The sequence below is a fragment of the Zootoca vivipara genome, chromosome 4, assembly GCF_965207765.1.
Source record: "Zootoca vivipara chromosome 4, rZooViv2.hap1.1, whole genome shotgun sequence".
NCBI lineage: Eukaryota > Metazoa > Chordata > Lepidosauria > Squamata > Lacertidae > Zootoca > Zootoca vivipara.
Window position 1 is genome coordinate 48,416,275 of NC_142587.1, and position 19,733 is coordinate 48,436,007.

Here is a 19,733-nt window from a genome sequence, read left to right on the forward strand (position 1 = left end):
TATAGCAGTGTGTGTGCATTTGTGAGTGTGCCCTTGGACTCTAATCTGTACATTAACTGTAGTTTTATGGCTTATGGTCTAAGAGCCTTGAAGAATCAAAAGGAAAGATGCAATTACACGGGGCATGTGCAAAAAGTCCACCCGGAGCCCATACTCTATGGATCTAATCTAGAATAAGACAACAAAAGGGGTAGTAAAAATTCACAGGCATAAAATGTGATCATTATTAGGCATGAGACTAAACAGAACTTCCAGGCAGTATCCAAAGCTCCCATTCTTATTAAAAGAAATAGGTGGCATTATCGTCACAACAAATCTGAAAAGTTGCCCTTCTTGCTCATTAGCTTACATGTGTTTGAGTAGCAGCCTTCTAACAGCCTACAGTTTTACTGTATATTGTCTGTTTCCGCCCACTGTTCCCACACGCTGGGTGATATGCCAATTGTGCTCAGTGGTATTTCTTAGGTTACATTATCAGCATCACTCTATATTGCATGGCTCAGGCCACATTCAAAGTACTATTCTTACTTCTAAGTGCCGTATTTTGTGAAGGATTTTGACAAACTAAGGTGTCCAGAAGTGGATGACTAGCATGGTCTGGAAATCAAGTCCTATGTGGAACAGTTGAAAGAGCTGGATATATTTAGTGTGGAGAAGAGAAGATCAAGGGGAGACAGGACAGCAGTCCTCTGATATCTGAAGGGTTGTTAAAGATGCAGAAGATTTGTTGCTTCACAGGGCAGGACTAATGCCCATGGGTGGGAACTGCAAGAAAATGAAGTGCAGGTTGACATTAGGAAAAAGGGCTATTTGGCGGAGGAACAGACTATATTGAGAAGGGAAACGGTTATAATTTTCATTAGACTACTTGGGAGGCAAGCCAGTACACACAACGACGAAAACAAGATCAGTGTCCTGTAATGGGTTAGAACTGGTTGTGTGTGTTTTCACGGAAACTTCAAGGAACGAGCTCTAGGTGGCCTAATGCAGACATCCTTGAAGTAGCCTTACATTCTGTCTTCTCTGTTCTTGAGAGGTGATCCTTACCAAACTTTTTAAATTCAGGTTGTCTCCTGGCAGAGGCTCTGTGCCTTGGAGAATAGGCCAAAATGCAACAGGTGAAGCTTTGCCACCCCAGCAATTCCCTATTAGGAGTTTCTGCCTGCCTGTTAAAGGCCTCAGAGGCTTGCCAGAAAGAGACGGCTGTCCTGTTCATAATGCAGCCTTCCCAAGACTTGGGTAGCCAGATGTTGCAGGATTACAGTCGCCATCAGCTCTAGCCCACATGGCCAATAGTCAAAGATGATGGGACTTGGGACTTAAAGTTGGGGAGGAGTGTTCCAATGCATGAAACACCCCAACAGTTAGTTTTCTTTCTGGCAGCTTTGATGCCAGTGGAAGTTCTGAACACGCCCAACCCTCCAGGGAACAGAAACTACAACGAGATTGCAAATGTTAAATGACATGCTAGTTATATTCTCATACTCTTGCTTCTCCCTTGGCATCAATTCCGGGCTGTTTGCATTTTACAGCTTGTTTGTTATGTAAAAGGAAGATAAGGGTTATATAACCTTACAGCACAATTTTTACGGTTATGCATAAAAATACCTTGTGGAAGGTGTCTATGAACCGATGAACTCCACGCCCCAGATACTTTCTTTAGACGTACTTCCACTGACATAAAGTGGAATGGATAGTAGCAATCAACAGCCCTCTCTTTTAAAGTCATCTTGGTCGGTGCACATCACTGCCTACTGTGGAAGTGAGTTCCACAGTTTAACGGTGTGCTGTGTGAAGAAGTACAATAACACTTTTATCATCTTCACAGTATGCTGCAGGTTCCTGTTATTCTGGTGGAAAGGAGGGGCTACATGGCAGCAGCTGGTGGGACCAGGACCCAAAGACTACATGGGAGACAAGCCACTTATACATAAACTCATAGAGCTGCAAAGTTGGAAGGAACCCCAAGGGTCATCTAGCCCAACCCCACAACGCAGGTATCACAGCTAAAGAATCCGTGACAGAATCTGTTTAAAAAGCCTCCACTGAAGGAGAGTCAGTCAACCACCTTCCATAGTAGTCTGCTCTCAATGTCAGAAACTTCTTCCCAATGTTTAATTGGAATCTCCTTTCCTGCAATTTGAATCCATGATGCTGTATAGCCTCTACACAATTTTTAGGGTTAACCCTTCAGGATGAATGCGCAGTAAACAGGTTAGAGACCACTACCAAGGAGCTACCTTTTAAAAGTCAACAGAAATTGGCTAGTCTTGGTTGCTTCTCATGTTATCTGAATCACATTCACTTGAACAGAGATGGTTCTACACGGGGCTTTTTTTCAGCTGGAACTCAGTTCTGTCACCTCTCAGGTGGGCACTGTTGCTGTTATAAGAGAACAAGGTGAGCTCCAGCACTTCTTTTTCTAGAAATACCGTGCTTCCCCCTTTTTAAGACACCGTATTATAACTTTTTTCCCTCAAAAAAACACAGGGTGGCTTACTTTTGGTGGGCTGTATTATTTTTTTATTACCAGTACGGTTTTTATGGCTCAGGGCGCTGGCTCAAGGCGCTGCTGGGCTCTCTTGAGTGCTCGGCGCTGCAGCAGCCACCAGTTCCGGGTGGCGGGGCGGCATGCATCCTTGGCCGGGCCAGGCGGAGGCCGCTGGCTCAGGTGCTCCGCCCACCGCTGCAGGGCGCTCCAAGCTCCTTGGCCGGGCCAGGCAAGGAAGAAGCAGTGAGCCCAGCGGTGGCAGCAAGCACGAAAGCGGCAGGGATGGCGGTGGATGAGAAGGCGGAGCGCGGGGATGCAGCCAGCAAGGCGGGAGCGTGATCAGCTGTTAAGCGGAGCTCTTGGAGCGCCGCTTCACAGCTGATCGTGCTCCTGCAGTGCCGGCCGCATGGAGTGACTCTGTGAGTGGAGGTGCCTGTGGGGGTTGGTTTCTGCGGCGCGGAAGTATGGCTTATTTTCGGGGTATGTCTAATATTTCTCAAATGCTTAAAAACCCTGCCATGGCTTACTTTATGACTACGCATTTAAAAATGTCAGGGAGCGAAACAGGCAAACAGGGTCTGCTGAGTAAAGCAGTATGGATTCTTTCTCTTCTAGAACTTTTGTGTTCTCTTGCGATCAAGATTGACTGAACTTAGGTATGAGAACGAGTGATGGAAAAATATTCATATCCCACTTGCAGCTTGATCCTCAGTGCTACCTGGAGTGTAATTGTACTTTGAATACAAATAAACAGATGTGGGTCAAGAGGAGCCAATCACTGTCCTTTGAGCAGTGTTCTAAGGAGGCTTATCAGCTTCCTGGATCATAGACACAGATATAACTGAGCAGTTAAAGCATTAAGAGGCACTCACAGCAAGCAAGCAAGCTGACAGACAGGTGAGTCCTCCTTTCTGATAGCTCTGTGCTTAGGTTCACCTTTTTAATGGATTTGGTATCATTTGTGTTGATTCACTTATGTCTGTGGCATTTTTGCCCCTTGCTTGATTGATGTTTACTGATTATCTGACATTTGAAGAGGTGGATGAGATTGCAAAATGAGCATTTTTAGGCAAGTTACTGAAAAAGAATCTAGAAGTTTCAGGATTTTCATATTAGGACTACTAGATAAGGAAACTAGAAAACTTTGGCAAATCCCCTTTATTATGCTAAACCCTTCTTTATTATTTTATTTGATATAACTTGGGGGAATTTCTGCAGAAAATAAAGAAAAATTATTGCCCCTCCAAGTTGTTATCACATAACTGTATCCCTATAATAAAAATAATCAGTTTATTACCTCTAAAGCTACTTAAACATTAACAAAGGCCTCCTGTGAAACTATTTGAATCTTTAAACGAATGCCTTCCAAGTGTCTTCCATATCTGTTAATATAATATAGCACTCTTTCCATCACCTCCACCTTGTGATTTCTTATCATTTTACTCTTTGCTATGAAGAAATTCCATTGTGCACATGGATCTTTTCTGTAGCTTAAATATCTAAACCATAGCTGTCAAGTTCTCCCTTTTTTTAAGGGAAATTCCCTTACGCTGAATAGGCTTCCTCGGGAGAAAAGGGAAAACTTGACAGCTATGATCTAAACGTAGGAAACGATAGACAAATTCTGCAAAACACAAGAGTCACTTAAAACAACCAAACCATTACAAACATGGGGAAAGTATGCATGCTGTATAGAAACCAGCTAACAAAACCAGTTGTCTGAGGGAGACAGGCTGCTTATTGTAAATAGTTGCCATTGCAAGATGCCACAAGCAAATTTATCAATTTATTTAGGCAGCTCAGCCCAAACATGGCAGCCATCAGATATCAAGTGCCAATGCATTATTTTAAAAATGAAGTGTTATTTAATTTTACTTCAAAAATATTTCCATTGAGGAAGTATACAAAGAGCAACAAACTATATATAGTGTACAAAACTGTCCAATTCTTCCTGGGAACAAATTTGTGCTACAAGGAAATTTAGTGGATCTTCTCTGGTAAGTATGGGGAAAGCATTCTTTGAAAGTAGAAGGTGGCAGCGTCTCCCAGACAGATAACTCAGAGAAAGAATCAGGGAGGCCAAAACTTATCTTAAGATAGTGGTAAAACTGAGAAAACTGTGTGGCGTATGTAGCTCATAGCTGTCCCAAGACCCTTTGGTTTGCCTTTTTAATGCAGTACACTGCCTTGTTTCACTACAAGAAACAAAAACCTTAAGAGAGAAGGACATCACACTTATTTTTAACTTGTTCCAAATAACTTTTTTTTAAGGGGGGTGAGGTTTACATTTTTTGTAAGTTGTACAAAAATGCACGTACCGAAGCCAAATGTTCATAAAAATGCACATATTAGTGACAATAGCATGCAATAATCCATTATATTATGAAAAATTCTTTTGCAAAAATGAGCACATTAGGGGAAATGGCGTACAAACTTGTGTACGTTAGGATAAATTCACACTACAAGCCTGAGCCTGATAAATTTTTATAAGGAGTTTTTGTATTACAAAAAGAATTACAAGCTGATGTGGAAATGTGGTGAACTGAACTTAAAATGGGAAATAGTGAGAAATGGAGGGAATCAGAAATGGACAGTTTTGCCCATACCTATTTGCCAGAGGCGAGACTGTGGAAGACTTTCCTAGTGGCTGGTTATTTGCTCCCCACTGCAGGTTAGATGGGAATAGATGGCCAGTTCGTTCAATAGGTCGTCATGTGCTTAGTTGTGAGTTACCAATTGCAATGTGAACAATTACAAACTTGCACAAATTGCTTAGTTGTGAGTTACCAATTGCAATGTGAACAATTACAAACTTGCACAAATTGACTCACCTTCCAAACTACATTTGTCCTTAAGCACACCATAGCAGTTGTGCATCTGCTTAGGGTTATTTATATAATTGTACCCTCAATATGAACAATGGAATGAACTTTCCTTGGTAGTTTTTTTTTTTAAAGTATTTATATTGATTCAGGGTTGTTGTTTTTTTAAAAAAGTATTTAGCACATGCTTTTAAGTTTGGCTCAAGTTTTATGAAATCACATGTCCTGGATTGGGTAATAGACCAATAATATTCAAATATTTCAGACCCACAACTCACCCTTCACTTCTACCTACATGAGACACAATTTTATTTTTATTTTTTTACTATTTGTGTCCATATTTTCCCTAGTTTTTGGGAGCTGTTGTGACCAAATAGAAAAGGTGTGTGTGTTTCTGTAGTGTATATGTTTTATCATTTGCGTGGTAATGGTTTCTAAAAAAGCTAGACTAAACAAATAAATGTAATCTAACAAAAGAAGTTTAATGTTTAATGACCAGACTTATTTCCCTGATTATTTCCCTGATGGGACCCAGGTGGCGCTATGGGTTAAACCACAGAGTCTAGGGCTTGCTGATCAGAAGGTCGGCGGTTCGAATCCCTACAACGGGGTGAGCTCCCGTTGCTTGGTCCCAGCTCCTGCCAACCTAGCAGTTTGAAGCACATCAAAGTGCAAGTAGATAAATAGGGACTGCTCTGACGGGAAGGTAAACGGCGTTTCCGTGCGCTCCTCTGGTTTGCCAGAAGCAGCTTTGTCATGCTGGCCACATGACCCGGAAGCTGTCTGTGGACAAACGCCGGCTCCCTCGGCCTATAGAGCGAGATGAGCGCCGCAACCCCAGAGTCGGACACGACTGGACCTGATGGTCAGGGGCCCCTTTACCTTTTACCTATTTCCCTGATAGCTGGGAATCTCTTTTGCCTTTAAAATAAGCATCAAAATTTGAGGAGGTGACTCACGCTTCCGGTACAATCATATACAAGTGAACTCAGAATAAATCCTCACCAGATTGGTGGGATTTACTACCATGCAAGGGCAAGTGGGTTGCAGTCTTCAAAACTTAAGGGAGGGAAGAGAATGAGTTTGGAACCAGTTTTGTGGTTTGCATTTGTGGGAGCCAAAGGACTGCAGGCACAGAAATGTGAACTGGTTGAAGATGATGCACCCAAGGGTGCAGGGTCTTTCCTGAGCATCTGGTGCAGGTTGGGCAACCTTGTTGCCTGCTATAGGAGTGCCACTTTGCATCCAACATGGTCTGCATGTATATTTATAAATAAAATGGTCACACAGACACCATTAATGACACTCTCATTCAGAGGAAACAAAACTGTTCAAGGAAGTGGAGAGCGTATGCCAGTAATATATGCTGCTACAAAGCCTCCCCTCCCCCACCCCATCATGCCACCCCCAATACTTCACTTGCCCCCCCCCCCGAGCCCCCCCCCGAGCAATGATTCTGGCGTTCTCAACTCTCCCAGCACAACTTTGTTTGCAAACATTCTGCTTTTGTGTCCCCTGTGGTTAGTTTTCTGGTTAAGAAAGCCAGCCACTACTAATACTTAAGCTTATCTCTGCTTTGTGCAGACGTGACTTTGCTCACAGCTCCCCTGGATTAATTTTCTACATTAGCCAGCCACCAGTTTCTACTGAGAAAGCTGACGGATCCAAAACGAGAACAGCCATTTCCAAACTATTTTCAAAGCACCCTTCAAGGTGCAAATCCAGGATTGCCTCTTGGCGCTGCATTTTGCTGCTTGTGTAACACACGCAAGAAATTATCCAAAGGACCAAATGCTGAGGCTGTACTGCTTTGTTATGACTGGGGAAGAGAAGGGGCATCTTGAAGATGCAGGATTCAACTAAGGGAAGCTTACCTTTGAGTAGACATGCATAAGATAGAAGAACTCTGGAAAATTACCAGACGTCTTGAAACAGTTGGATGTAATCCTCACCTTTGACCATTGTACTTTGCAGAGAGGTGTGTCTCTTCAGCCATTTCCTGGTTGCTTGAGCTGTTTCTGGCTGCTACACCTTTAAAAATGTGACTAATATAATGTCAACATTAGTTATCAGACCTAGTATTGGAAGAAATCAGTCTTGGGTAGATTTTTTTTTTTTAGCTCTCTGTCTCTTTTTAACCAAGGGCTTGCTGACAACAACATGCTCAGAATCTGACTTGTATCACATATGAAAAATTAAAAAAAAAACCTGATACCTTTTACTTGGAGAGATAATGTTATTTTAAATGAGGGATAGCTCTGGCTTCACAACCTATGCTGGTCATAACTGGTCCTGACAGCTATGTAGAACGAGGAAGGAATTGCCCAAGCACACAGGAGCCATCTTCAAAATAGAGGCAACTGGAAGATGGAACATGTACTTGGTGATAACATGCTCTCTGCAAAGAGAATTGCAAAGTAGGCTGGTGGCTGGTGCAGGTGACTGTGAGGGGTGTGTCACAAACACCTGTGACTTGCTCTGCAGAGCAAAGGGTTGTATCTGCTGCACTGCACTTTGAAAACCAGGGAACAACGCCAAATGTCATAAACACCAGCATACTTACTGTGCCATTATGCAGGGTGACTCCCATGCCCTGATTGTGCTTTTGATATGTGGCAAATACACAACTGATACAGCATTTAAACACACAGACTGGTTTTCCCCAATGCACAGTCAATGTTCATCTGATGCCTCGATTTGCAGCAGTTAATTTAATTTAATTCTTGCAAAGATGTGGTGTATTTTGGATATAGAACAGTAGACGCCTTTCATTTTAGTGCTACCCTATGCATGTGGACATGTGGGTTAAACCACAGAGCCTAGGGCTTGCTGATCAGAAGGTCGGCGGTTCAAATCCCCACAACGGGGTGAGCTCCCATTGTTTGGTCCCAGCTCCTGCCAAACTAGCAGTTTGAAAGCACGTCAAAGTGCAAGTAGATAAATAGGTACAGCGGGAAGGTAAATGGCGTTTCCATGTGCTGCTCTGGTTCGCCAGAAGCGGCTTTGTCATGCTGGCCACATGACCTGGAAGCTGTACACCGGCTCCCTCGGCCAGTAAAGCGAGATGAGCGCCGCAACCCCAGAGTCGTCCGCGACTGGACCTAACGGTCAGGGGTCCCTTTACCTTTACCTTTATGCATGTTTACTCAGAAACAAGTCCCACTTCAAAAGGAGTTATTCCAAGATAAATGTACATCAATAGAGCTGCAATCCCAGCCAGGCTTCACCTATCCTTATTGTCTGGATAAACCAGTGGTTAAAATAAACTGAAAGATAATTTACTTATATTACACTAGTAGCCTTGTACCTGACAATGTTTGGGAACTCTCGTAAACAAAAATATCAGAGCAGTTTAGCAAGGTTCAGTCTGCCATCCAGCTGCATCCAAACAGAGATGAAAACCAATTCCTTGATCTCAGGAACCATTGTGCAAAATTTTGTTATGACATCTTTGGAGGTGTCCAGCTGCATAGCAAATAAACAGAAAAAACTTTCTAAAATATATAGTAAATTATTTTTAGAACTATCCTCAATACTGAACTGGGTTCTAAAGGAGAAGATTCCTTTAGTGATGGTGCCACCACAGCAGAAGGCCCTACTCATCGTTGTCCCCAATCTGACCCCTGATTTGGAGCAAGGCTCCCTCAGATAACCTTGGTATATGAATGCTCACTTTGGAGAAGCTGTTCCCTAAAGTAATCTGGGCCATGACCATAAGGTAAAGGGACCGGCGTATAGCTTCCAGGTCATGTGGCCAGCATGACAAAGCCGCTTCTGGCAAACCAGAGCAGCACATGGAAACCATATATGTCTTTAAATCTTAAAGCCAGCCCCTTGAGGTAGAGGGCCTTCTGGGTAGTGGCGCCCGCCCCGAGGAACACCCTCCCATCAGATGTCATGGAAATAAACAACTATCTAACTTTTAGAAGGAAGTTTTTAAATGTTTGATGTTCTATTGTGCTTTTAATTCTGTTGGGAGCCGCCCAGAGTGGCTGGGGAAACCCAGCCAGATAGGCGGGGTATAAATAATGTATTATTATTATTTTTATTATTTTTATTTTATTTTATTTCTCAGAAACAAAGGGAAAACCATTATAATTCTTTCGACACAGTTGCTACGTTGCTCCCATTGGCTCATTTCCACCAGGTAGTGTGCAGCCACACTTAGAACTAATTGAAATTTCCAAAACACTCTTCAAAGGCAGCCTTATGTAAAATAGCAAGTAGGCCAGGGAGATTGCCAAGGCATGAATCACAGAAGCAAGCAGCAAAAGGAAGATAGGCTTTGTATAGCCAGATAACCCCCATACTAGTATACTTCCGTGTTCCTATAGAGTTCCTCAAATGACATCACTCACAGTCGCCTTCATGATCACAGACTTGTGATAATCAAAATTGACTGAGTCCTATACACGTTGTGGCAGTTGTGCCACCTGGCAAACTGCCGAGCAATTATCACTTGGCAGAGTTTCGGCAGCGTTTTACACCTGTGATCCCAAGTTGGGATTCGAAAAGAGGGCAATGACTTCGCACCTGAGTTCATTAAAGGCATATGAGGTATAATCTGTCTTCTTTTTCTCACGTGGGCCTCTGTGTGAACTCTGCGCCTTTAGTTGATGCAAAGTTTCACTATAAGCCTCAGTATCACTGCTAGGCGGAAGTATGGGGAAATGAAGGATGACGCCGTTGCGAAAAAGTGGTGTCAATGGGATTTCCCATCCAACTCCCCGGAAGCAAATACTAGCTTCAAAGGAGGAGTGCCTCAAGACCCAAGGACCATGATAAGAGAAGAAAAGGTTAAACTCCCCTTCCACGCCTGCCAAAGTTCCCATCAATTATTAGTTCCCAGCTGACACAAACTGCATTTGGATGGAAAAGCTGCATATTAAATCCTAAAAGACACTAAAGTCTTTGACCATGGTTTATTGGATCCAAAGGCTTTTTTCCTTGATAGACACAGTTAAAATATTGAGCTAAGTAAAATAGGACACTTTTTCCAGAAGTGGGAAGGTGGGGTAATCTTTTTCCTAACAAATAATAACATTTTTTGAAGAAGAAAAAATAGCAAGAGGTATGACTCTTAGGAAATTGCTCAAGCAAAATCAAGCTTGGTTGTATCACAGGTTTGCTTGTTCCCTGGATTAACACGACCAGCCAAAAGTCAGGGTAAGCATCCCAAATGGAGGCTGCATTCTTAGGTTTCAGGTCTTGGCAGCCTTCTTTCTAAAGGCAACAGATGTGAAGAATGGAATGGAATTGCTTTATTGAAAGAATTGCTCCTTGGCATGTCAAAACCTTCACGAAAGGGTGAACTATCCCTTACTTTCAAGCTTTCTCAGCAGCTTCAAATTGTATACCTTTTAGGCAATTAAGGTTGTTGATACCCTGTAAATATGCCGTTGGTTGTACCTTGGTCCTGTTGAAGTCAATAACCTGCAATTACTTCAGATTTAACCGTAGTCTGACCTTTTTAGATATTTCTTAATCACACCTTTGAACTCAGGATGAAGTGAATTGTGGAAAACACAAGATAATCTTGAAGAGGTCTCTCAGAACATTGCAGCTCTCAATCTAGCCTGTCATTCAGGACCATGGAACCTGGTTGAATTCACAAGTGTTTGCAGCTGAGAATGGCATTCTTGGTAGAGATTATTTCCAGAAGGGCAGCAGTATTAGTCTGTTGCAGCACAAAGCAAGAAACAGTCCTGTGGCACTTTAAAGATGAACACATTTACTATGGCATAAACTTTGTGTGGACTAGAGTCCACTAGATCTGATGCATAAATTGTTTTGCTGAGGAAACATATATAGTTGGTTTGGTTTGGTTCGATTTGGTTTGATTTTGTTTTTGAGATGGGGGGCAAGATCAGCTGTGAAGTCTCAAGGAAAGGAGATGCAGAAAGTGAGAGGCAATGCTATTACACCAGGAACTGCAATACAGTGGCACCTCGGTTTAAGTACACAATTGGTTCCGGAAGTCTGCACTTAACCTGAAGCGAACTTTCCCATTGAAAGTAATGGAAAGTGGATTAATCCGTTCCAGACGGGTCCGCGGAGTACTTAAACTGAAAGTACTCAAACCGAAGCGTACTTAAACCGAGATATGACTGTATTAAAAAAACAGCAGGAGAACTCTTTAACTGTAGCTGAAAGTGGCAAAACTAGAACAAAGGAAGTTCTGTGGAAAGTTGCAATGCGAAAGTACAACATTGCAATTCATCAAGAGGGACAGTTGTGGGGTTTGTTGGTTTGTTAGTTATTTAGTTAGTTAGTTTCCAAAAAAAATGCTACATATGTTAATTTGCGTACTAATACTAGGATGTCTAGGTTATCAACAACTGTTTTGTGAATAGTGACGAAGTGTGCATGCACACGAAAGCTCATACCAAAATAAAAACTTAGTTGGTCTTTAAGGTGCTACTGAAGGAAAAAAAATATTTTGTTTTGTGAATAATTAGTGTTAATTATGTGATTATAACCATCCTGTTACTTTCTGCATTTCACTTCTTTTGGCCTCCCTGTTAGTGTTTACAATCTCTGCCCCCCCCCCCCCGAGTTTGTGCTTCTGGGATATCACTTAATGAATTTGATGAAGTCGATTGTAGTCTACAGAAGCTTATACACAATAAATTTATCGTCTTTAAGATGCCGCAGGGCTCTGTATTGTAGAGAGGAAACTCATAGCAAATGTGAAGATCTGAAGTGATTTGACTGGATGGCAATTCTCTGTGGCTGCCATATTTACTACTTTCTTTTTCAAAGACAGCATGCCAGAAATTGTAACAAATACATTAATAAGCACATATCTGACACTTCAAACCCCCCCCCTTAAAGTTGAAGAACTGAACTTGCTTATCCATATGGTCCCCCCAATTTCCTCTCTTCCTGTAGGTGATGATGGCTTCTGTGTTCACATCCAACAAAACCATCCGGGTTTGCCCTTTCCTCAATGGAGATATCGAAAACCCAGAGACCAAAACTAACAACAGCAACACATGGATTCGTCCCAATTTGCCCAGCAGATGTACATGGAAACCAGGGAAATCCATCTCAGAGTCACCTCACAACTGTGTACCTATGTAAGTAGCATTTAGAATTTAAAAAACCTCCTCTCAATGTCTACTCCCACCTTGAGAGGTTCCTCCTAAATATATGTTGTATGAATCACAAAGCAGATGTTCATAAGTGCTTGTGAGCATATTCCAATATAGTTTCAGAGCAGAGATTCAGCATGGTGTGGTTTTCATGCTTTCCCCCCAATCTAGTTTATTTGGATTTTCACACTACTGTATTACTAGTGAACAGTACGGTCCCTTATTCCCACTCCCCACTCCTAGATTCCCTCCCTCTGACCCCCCACTCTCTCTTTTTTAGCTACAATATTTTCATCATTGATAGTCAATTGTTCAACATGCTATACAGTACTTAAGCTGCATACATATATTCTATACCTGTACGTCTATCTGTATATGTACATGTACATCTGGTTATACATCTGAGTAAACCAAATGCATAATCACCTATATAAGCCTTTGGCAACCTGGTGCCCTCCAGATGTTTTGGACAATTGCATCACAGTTTCAAAACATCTGGATGGCACCAGGTTGGTACTATAATGTTCTGGTCATTTCCTTCTGAGCCTAATTTGTCCACATCAGGCATCCCCAAACTTCAGCCCTCCAGATGTTTTGGACTACAATTCCCATCTTCCCCAACCACTGGTCCTGTTAGCTTGGGATCATGGGAGTTGTAGGCCAAAACATCTGGAGGGCCGCAGTTTGGGGATGCCTGGTCCACACGGTGGCTTCTTATTCTTTGTTGGTTCTCAGCTTTTGAATTACAAAATGAAGACATTGTGAAGTGTCCCAGGAACCTTTTTCAGATTCCCATGATGAACATACATGCTTTCCATTGCACGTTGGTCCCCCAAGGCTTTCTTCAGATTTGAGGGGCCCTAGTCAGAGTATCTTTGGGTGGGCCTACTCATCTGTCAGTGAGCCCAGGTATAAGGTATAATAATAATAATAATTTATTTATACCCCGCCCATCTGGATGGGTTTGCCCAGCCAGTCTGGGCGGCTTCCAACCGAATATTAAAAACAGTACAGCATCAAACATTAAAAACTTCCCTAAACAGGGCCGCCTTCAGTTGTCTTCTAAAAGTAAAATAGTTGCTTATTGCCTCAACATCTGCTGGGAGGGCGTTCCACAGGGCGGGTGCCACTACTGAGAAGGCCCTCTGTCTGGTTCCCTGTAACCTCAGTTCTCGCAATGAGGGAACCGCCAGAAGGCCCTCGGTGCTGGATCTCAGTGTCCAGGCTGAATGATGGGGGTGGAGACGCTCCTTCAGGTATACAGGACAGAGGCCGTTTCGGGCTTTAAAGGTAGGCTTAACTGCCAGTGGTGGCAGTTTCCCAAGTATTCCTGTGTGCCTGGGCCTAGCTACTCTTTTAATTCCTCACTGTACTCCAAAATTAAAAAGGTGATGAGATCCCGCAACCTGGTGCTGCTTGGAATGCTGGTCCCCCCCTCTTTCCCCCCTCCCCCCCAAAAAAATTGAGGGGCAGACATCTGCAGTGTGATCTGCCAGGGTGCTGGAACCCCAGAAGTTACTCAAGAATGGGAGGTGTTGATGGTGCACCCCTGTGAACCACATTTATTATGATGGGAATAGCAGGAAAAAAACACCCTACGTCTCTAGACTGGGAGACTTGGAAATGCTGAAATGACCATCCAAGTCACTGAAACCAGAGCTTCTATGGTTGTGTTCGTGCTCCCATTTGGCGTGGATTCACTGCATTTCAATTGCTGGGGTTTTATTCCATGTTCACACAATTCTTCAGAATGCATATATGTCCTGCACTTTGTTGTGAAATACTGCTGTTCGAAGCATTGTATCTCAAGCCAGCTTTGCATTGTTTGGAGTCCTTAAGCAGTTCCTAATTCATCTCCAGTCAAGGTGCAAATACCTTTGCATGAGGTAAATACATCTCCTTCCCGGCAGCAAACATCAATGAAGCCACACTAACATGAACAGCTGGGGGGAGGGAGTGCTGTGAAACCCACAAGTGAAACAACTGCACTGTGCTCTAAGGCGGTAATGTGGACAAGGCCTACATTTAAAAGAGATTTAGAAGAGCAGCTGCAGTGTGGCACAGACTCATTCTCATCTGAGTTTCAAAATGCAAACAGTAATGAGTGGCACTGATATAGGCAAAAATCTGCCCTTATTCCCTTATTGGGTTCTCCATCGGTTGGAGAATATAACAGAGGCCAACCAGAGAAGTTTGAGAAGCAAAGCCTTTATTTTCGCTGTTGCAACAGGGTCCTTCCTCTCACGCAGGAGAACAAGGAAGGAACCCCAAACAAAGGTGTCCTGCCCTTAAAAAGAAATTTGAAATTGGTTTCAGCCCACCCCCCAGAAGCATCACCCATACATCACAGAAGGGGTGTAGCCCAAGACCGCCCTCCCTAGATTCATCATAGGTACATCATGAAAGGGGAGGTCTGGTGGCAGTAATCTGAGCAGTCTGGACCCTGCCCCCTGCCCCCAAAACCTAATCAACAAAAAAGAGAGATATTTACATTTCCCTGTTTCCCAGCCAAGTTAATCACACCCTTTTGTCTGGCACTCAGGTATCAGGATGCCAGGGATTATCACTTTAATTCCTGAGACAATGAGAAGGTTCCCCCCACCCCCCTTCTTCCTTGCAGAGGAACACCTGGTCAGAGAGAGAGAGTCAAAATGGTGTCAGTCAGGCCTGTCTTTCTGTGCTGCTTCAGACATGTTTCTGTACATTCATGTACATGTTTTATGAACAATTATAATATATATATATGACCTTAAAATTCTTATAACAGCACCCTTAAGGCTTCCCTCTAATCTAGCTTTCATGGTAGCTGGTTTGTGTGAAATGATGATAGCTATTCACTGCATAAGCAAAAGAGCAGTAAATCTGTTTAGAAATTGCTCGGGGAGGTGATCCGTCTGAGAGCAGAGCTGCGGCTTCCCGTATCACAGGACCACCTGCACCAGCAGTTTGGAAGTAGTGCTTAGTTCAGCTTTTAGGTAAAGGTAAAGGGACCCCTGACCATTAGGTCCAGTCGTGACCGACTCTGGGGTTGCGCGCTCATCTCGCATTATTGGCCAAGGGAGCCGGCGTACAGCTTCCAGGTCATGTGGCCAGCATGACAAAGCCCCTTCTGGCAAACCAGAGCAGCACACGGAAACACCGTTTACCTTCCCACTGGAGCGGTACCTATTTATCTACTTACATTTTGACGTGCTTTCGAACTGCTAGGTTGGCAGGAGCTTTTGCATGGATGAAAAAGGCTGTTAGAAATAGTTCTCAAAAACCAGAAGCACTTCTGGGGGTCCTTGTTTGTTTCATAACAAAGGGAATTGGAGAAAACAGCATTTTGGGCAAAAGGGGTGATTTATCCTCTCAATCTGACATAAATGGATTAATTACATTTTGGAACAATTATGAAGAGGCTTTATAAATAACAGAAGACATTCCTTCCATGTCATCAGATAAGGTAGAATTGGTTGTTGCAATGTGTTCATTTTACAATATAACTGGTCACTTTGTTGCAACTGCCCAGTTCGCCAAAGAGCAGTTGCTTATTTCCACCTCATGAATCAAACAAAACCAAAGCAAATTGGGGGGGGATATGAAATCCTCTTGCTTCTGCCAAGATCTACAAACCACCATCAAATTTAGCAACACCAAAGTATTTCCTCGCTGTCCATTGTAATGATTTTTTTAAAAAATCATTAAACTATAAGAGAGAAAGGAGGGAGGAAGAAACCCTGTTCTTTATTAAATGTGTAGGGTGTGCCAAGAGCTCTACACTTCACAAAGTAAAACGGAGTTTTCTGTTCAAACCGGTGCAAGATAACATAGATCTGTAACCAAATGCTTCCTGTAGTAAAATGAGTTAATGATAAGCAGGAGGATTTAGAAGTCATTTGGGATATCCTGGTGACTTGTTTATTTAAAATGTTAGCTCTATCTCTTCTAAGTACAATATGTCCTAAATGTTAAAGCATCATAAATCTCCAGACATACCTACCTAGCTCTGGCGGGGGGGGGGGCGGGGGGGCGATTCACTCAAGGAAGCACTTCTTTTTTGGGTGATTGCTTTTCACTGCTAAGCAATATATTGTCACGGAGGAAAGTGGAATTATTTCACCATGATGAAGGGATACTGTGATCTGAAGCAGTTTGTGGGATGTGAGAGTTGCACGAGAATCATAAGCACTTAGTTAGGGGAACATCTCAGGTACGTTTAAAACATTGTGCATTTTTCTTGATAATTTTGCCCAATTAGAAAACTGTTTTCTCCAAGAGTTCACTTTGCGTTCTTCTCTGTCTGGCAAACTCATCACTGCTGAATGTCGCTCCTTTATCATACATAAATGAAAACTACATGTAGCTGAGGCAGTCAGTTTCAAAGCACATGTGCGATAAATTCCAGTCCCCTAAGAATATTCCAAAACGTTGAATTCAAAGAAAAGCCCCTAGAGGGAGCTCTTTTACATATTCTCTCAGAAGCTGTGCAGTGCCAAATTTATGGGATTGGAAAACTCTTACCTCTGTGATTTCTTATACAAAAAAAGGCCTAATCCATACCTCTTGGATTAATCTGCTGTCCATCCAATCTTGCATTTCTTCAGATGTTCAACCACAGCTTACACAGATAAAAATGGTCATTTTCAACCCGTATTTTGAGAGGAAAGTACTTATCTAAATACCCATGAAAGGGTTGTAGCTGAGCAGTAGAGCATTAGCTTTATTATTATTATTATTATTATTATTATTATTATTATTATTATTATTATTAAATTACATTTGCATGCTAGGCAGTCCATACTATGCAGGCTAGCTTCCTGTCTTCTTATAATAAACATTTAAGTTTTTAAGTACACAGAATCACAGAATTGGAAAGCTGGAAGGAAACCAAAGGGTCATCTAGGCCAACCCTCTGCAAAACATATTTTGAGAGCATTAAAAAAAAAAAGATTCATGTGGAACTAGAACTGGAAAAGCTATGAGTAAAAACATGCAAATGTGACGTGGAATTGAAATAAGCATAGTGACCTATGCCTATCCTGAAGTCCAGCCTAGTACAGTGGTACCTCGGGTTAAGAATTGAATTCGTTCCAGAGGTCCGTTCTTAACCTGAAACTGTTCTTAACCTGAAGCACCACTTTAGCTAATGGGGCCTCCTGCTGCCGCCGCGCCGCCACCACGCGATTTCTGTTCTCACCCTGAAGCAAAGTTCTTAACCCGAGGTACTATTTCTGGGTTAGTGGAGTCTGTAACCTGAAGCGTCTGTAACCTGAAGCGTCTGTAACCTGAGGTACCACTGTAGTGAGACTGTGCATTCTCTACAGAGGCCAGCCCCATTCTGAGCTGCCCACATGCGCCTGCCAAATAACCCATTGATAAGGTGCTCAATAGGCCCACATTGCTACCCTGCATGCAGACAGGTGTACATGCTTTGAGCTCCTCTGTTCAACAGAAGAATCCTGATTGGCCCAGGATCCCCTTTCATCTAGAGGAGCTCTATAGGTATCTTTACCTAGAGATGCTTAACTCCAGTGCTTTTTTTCTGATGGGATGGTTAGGTACACGTACCCCTAAACATTTTGTAAATCTAAGTCTGGCCTCATTGAGGGGCAGTATTTCAATAAGAGTACAGTGGTGCCTCGCTTAACAAACGCCCTGTAAGACGAAATTTTTGCTTAAAGAAAGGATTTTTCTAGCGGAGGTTGCCTCGCTAGACGAATTCATTTTACGAAAAATTCGTCTAGCGAATCGCGGTTTCCCATAGGAATGCATTGAAATTCAATTAATGCGTTCCTATGGGCAAAAAAAAATAAATTCAAGAAAATTCAATGCATTCCTATGGGATTCGCTAAATGAATTTTTCATTATAAGAATAGACCCGTGGAACGAATTAAATTCGTCTAGCGAGGCACCACTGTAGGAAAATGAGAGTACCCCTAAACATATTTTTTTAAGGGAAAAAAGCACTGCTTAACCCTTTTCAGCCACTAGCGGGGATGACCAAAGTGGCTAATACTTTCTCTCACACACACACAATCTTAGGGAAGGGGAAGAAATGCAATTCGGTTCACATTTAAAGTGGAACCTACATCACACACACAGTTTCTGAAACAGTGCACAACCTGAAAAACAGCCATCTTTCAAAATTCGCACTTATCCGAATTTTTCAATTCCACACTACAGCCAAGGAATGTGTACAAAAATGCATTATACTAAGGGGAATTGCTTTTTTAAAATGTGTATATTAGGCAAAAAACTACATGCCAAAATGTGTACATTAAGATATTTTTTTACAAAACACTGGTGAATTTCCACAAGGATTTTTTTTATTACAAAAAAATCACAATTATTGCGGAAATGTTGAAAATGGAAGATTGGGGGGGGGAGGGAAATTGAGAGAAACTAAAACTGGCAGATTATCCCATCCCTATTCACCACACATACTAAATCTAAATATAAAATATAAAATCATTGTGAATGATGATCTGTATAATATTATCTCTTTCTAGATGTAACCTGCCATGAGACCTTATGGTGAACAGAGATTTTTGAAATATTAAATGCTATAGAAATGCTGAAACAAACAAACAAACAAACAAGTTCCTCAAATGTTGCCGTGCGGCTCTTAGTCGTTAATCTATAAAAATGTTTATTTTTGAAACTCCACCCTCCCCCCCCAAAAAAAGAGTTCCTAAAATTCTTCCATTTTGTTCTTTCTCCTAATGCAGTCCCAAAGAACCAAAGATTCTGTCATCTATTTTGGAGAAAATTGGACACACCCCTCTGGTCCGTGTCAACAAGATTTCAAAAGCCCACGGGCTTAAGTGCGAGCTCTGTGAGTGTCCTTTTGCTTTCATTCCACTTGTCAGATTTTTCTCTCTATGCTGTGTTACAGGAGTTCAAAGTATCAGTGATGAAAAAAGGGGTTATTTAAGCATATAGACCCTACTAAGGAATGATTTGTGCAGATTGCTGGGAAACGGAAGTAAATGGGTACTTTGGGGGCTGCTGAAAGTGGGCTTTGGGCCCTTTCAGTTAAGACCTGCCCTTACTTGTATGACATAAAGTAAAGGGTGAGTGGGCGTGGCTTACCCCCCCCCAAAAAAAACAGCCTCATGGACCAAATGAGGAAGCCTGGAGTTCCAAGATTGGCACACAAGCTGGAGGGTCCCTGCTCTTGATTTACACATTGCAATATTTTGCAGTGGTAATGGAGATCAATGAATCTAGAGAATGGAACCAAAGCCTTATTACAAATAGTTTTTTTTTAGCCACAATAAGGGCTATTAGCTACTTTGGGGGTTGTTAGGGGGTCTCCTGAAACTTCTCAGCACCCTTAACAAA

General features: G+C 42.3%; 1 protein-coding gene across 5 annotated transcripts in view; it reads left to right on the forward strand.

Annotated features, from left to right (window-relative positions):
• Window positions 1–1,306: 1,306 nt before the first annotated feature.
• The window catches only part of LOC118085214 (cystathionine beta-synthase-like), a 39,315-nt gene continuing 20,888 nt past the window's right edge, over window positions 1,307–19,733 (forward strand). The window contains exons 1-4 of one of the 5 annotated variants that reach the window (XM_060273547.2): window positions 1,307–1,997; window positions 3,107–3,388; window positions 12,205–12,392; window positions 19,118–19,224. In XM_060273547.2, coding sequence (XP_060129530.2) covers window positions 12,208–12,392; window positions 19,118–19,224 — 292 coding nt within the window. In that variant the 5' untranslated portion in view covers window positions 1,307–1,997; window positions 3,107–3,388; window positions 12,205–12,207. Of the gene's footprint in view, window positions 1,998–2,147; window positions 3,389–10,494; window positions 12,393–19,117; window positions 19,225–19,733 lie in introns of those variants that run through there. The other 4 variants (XM_088667842.1, XM_035115592.3, XM_088667840.1 and 1 more) reach the window with 4 other exon arrangements.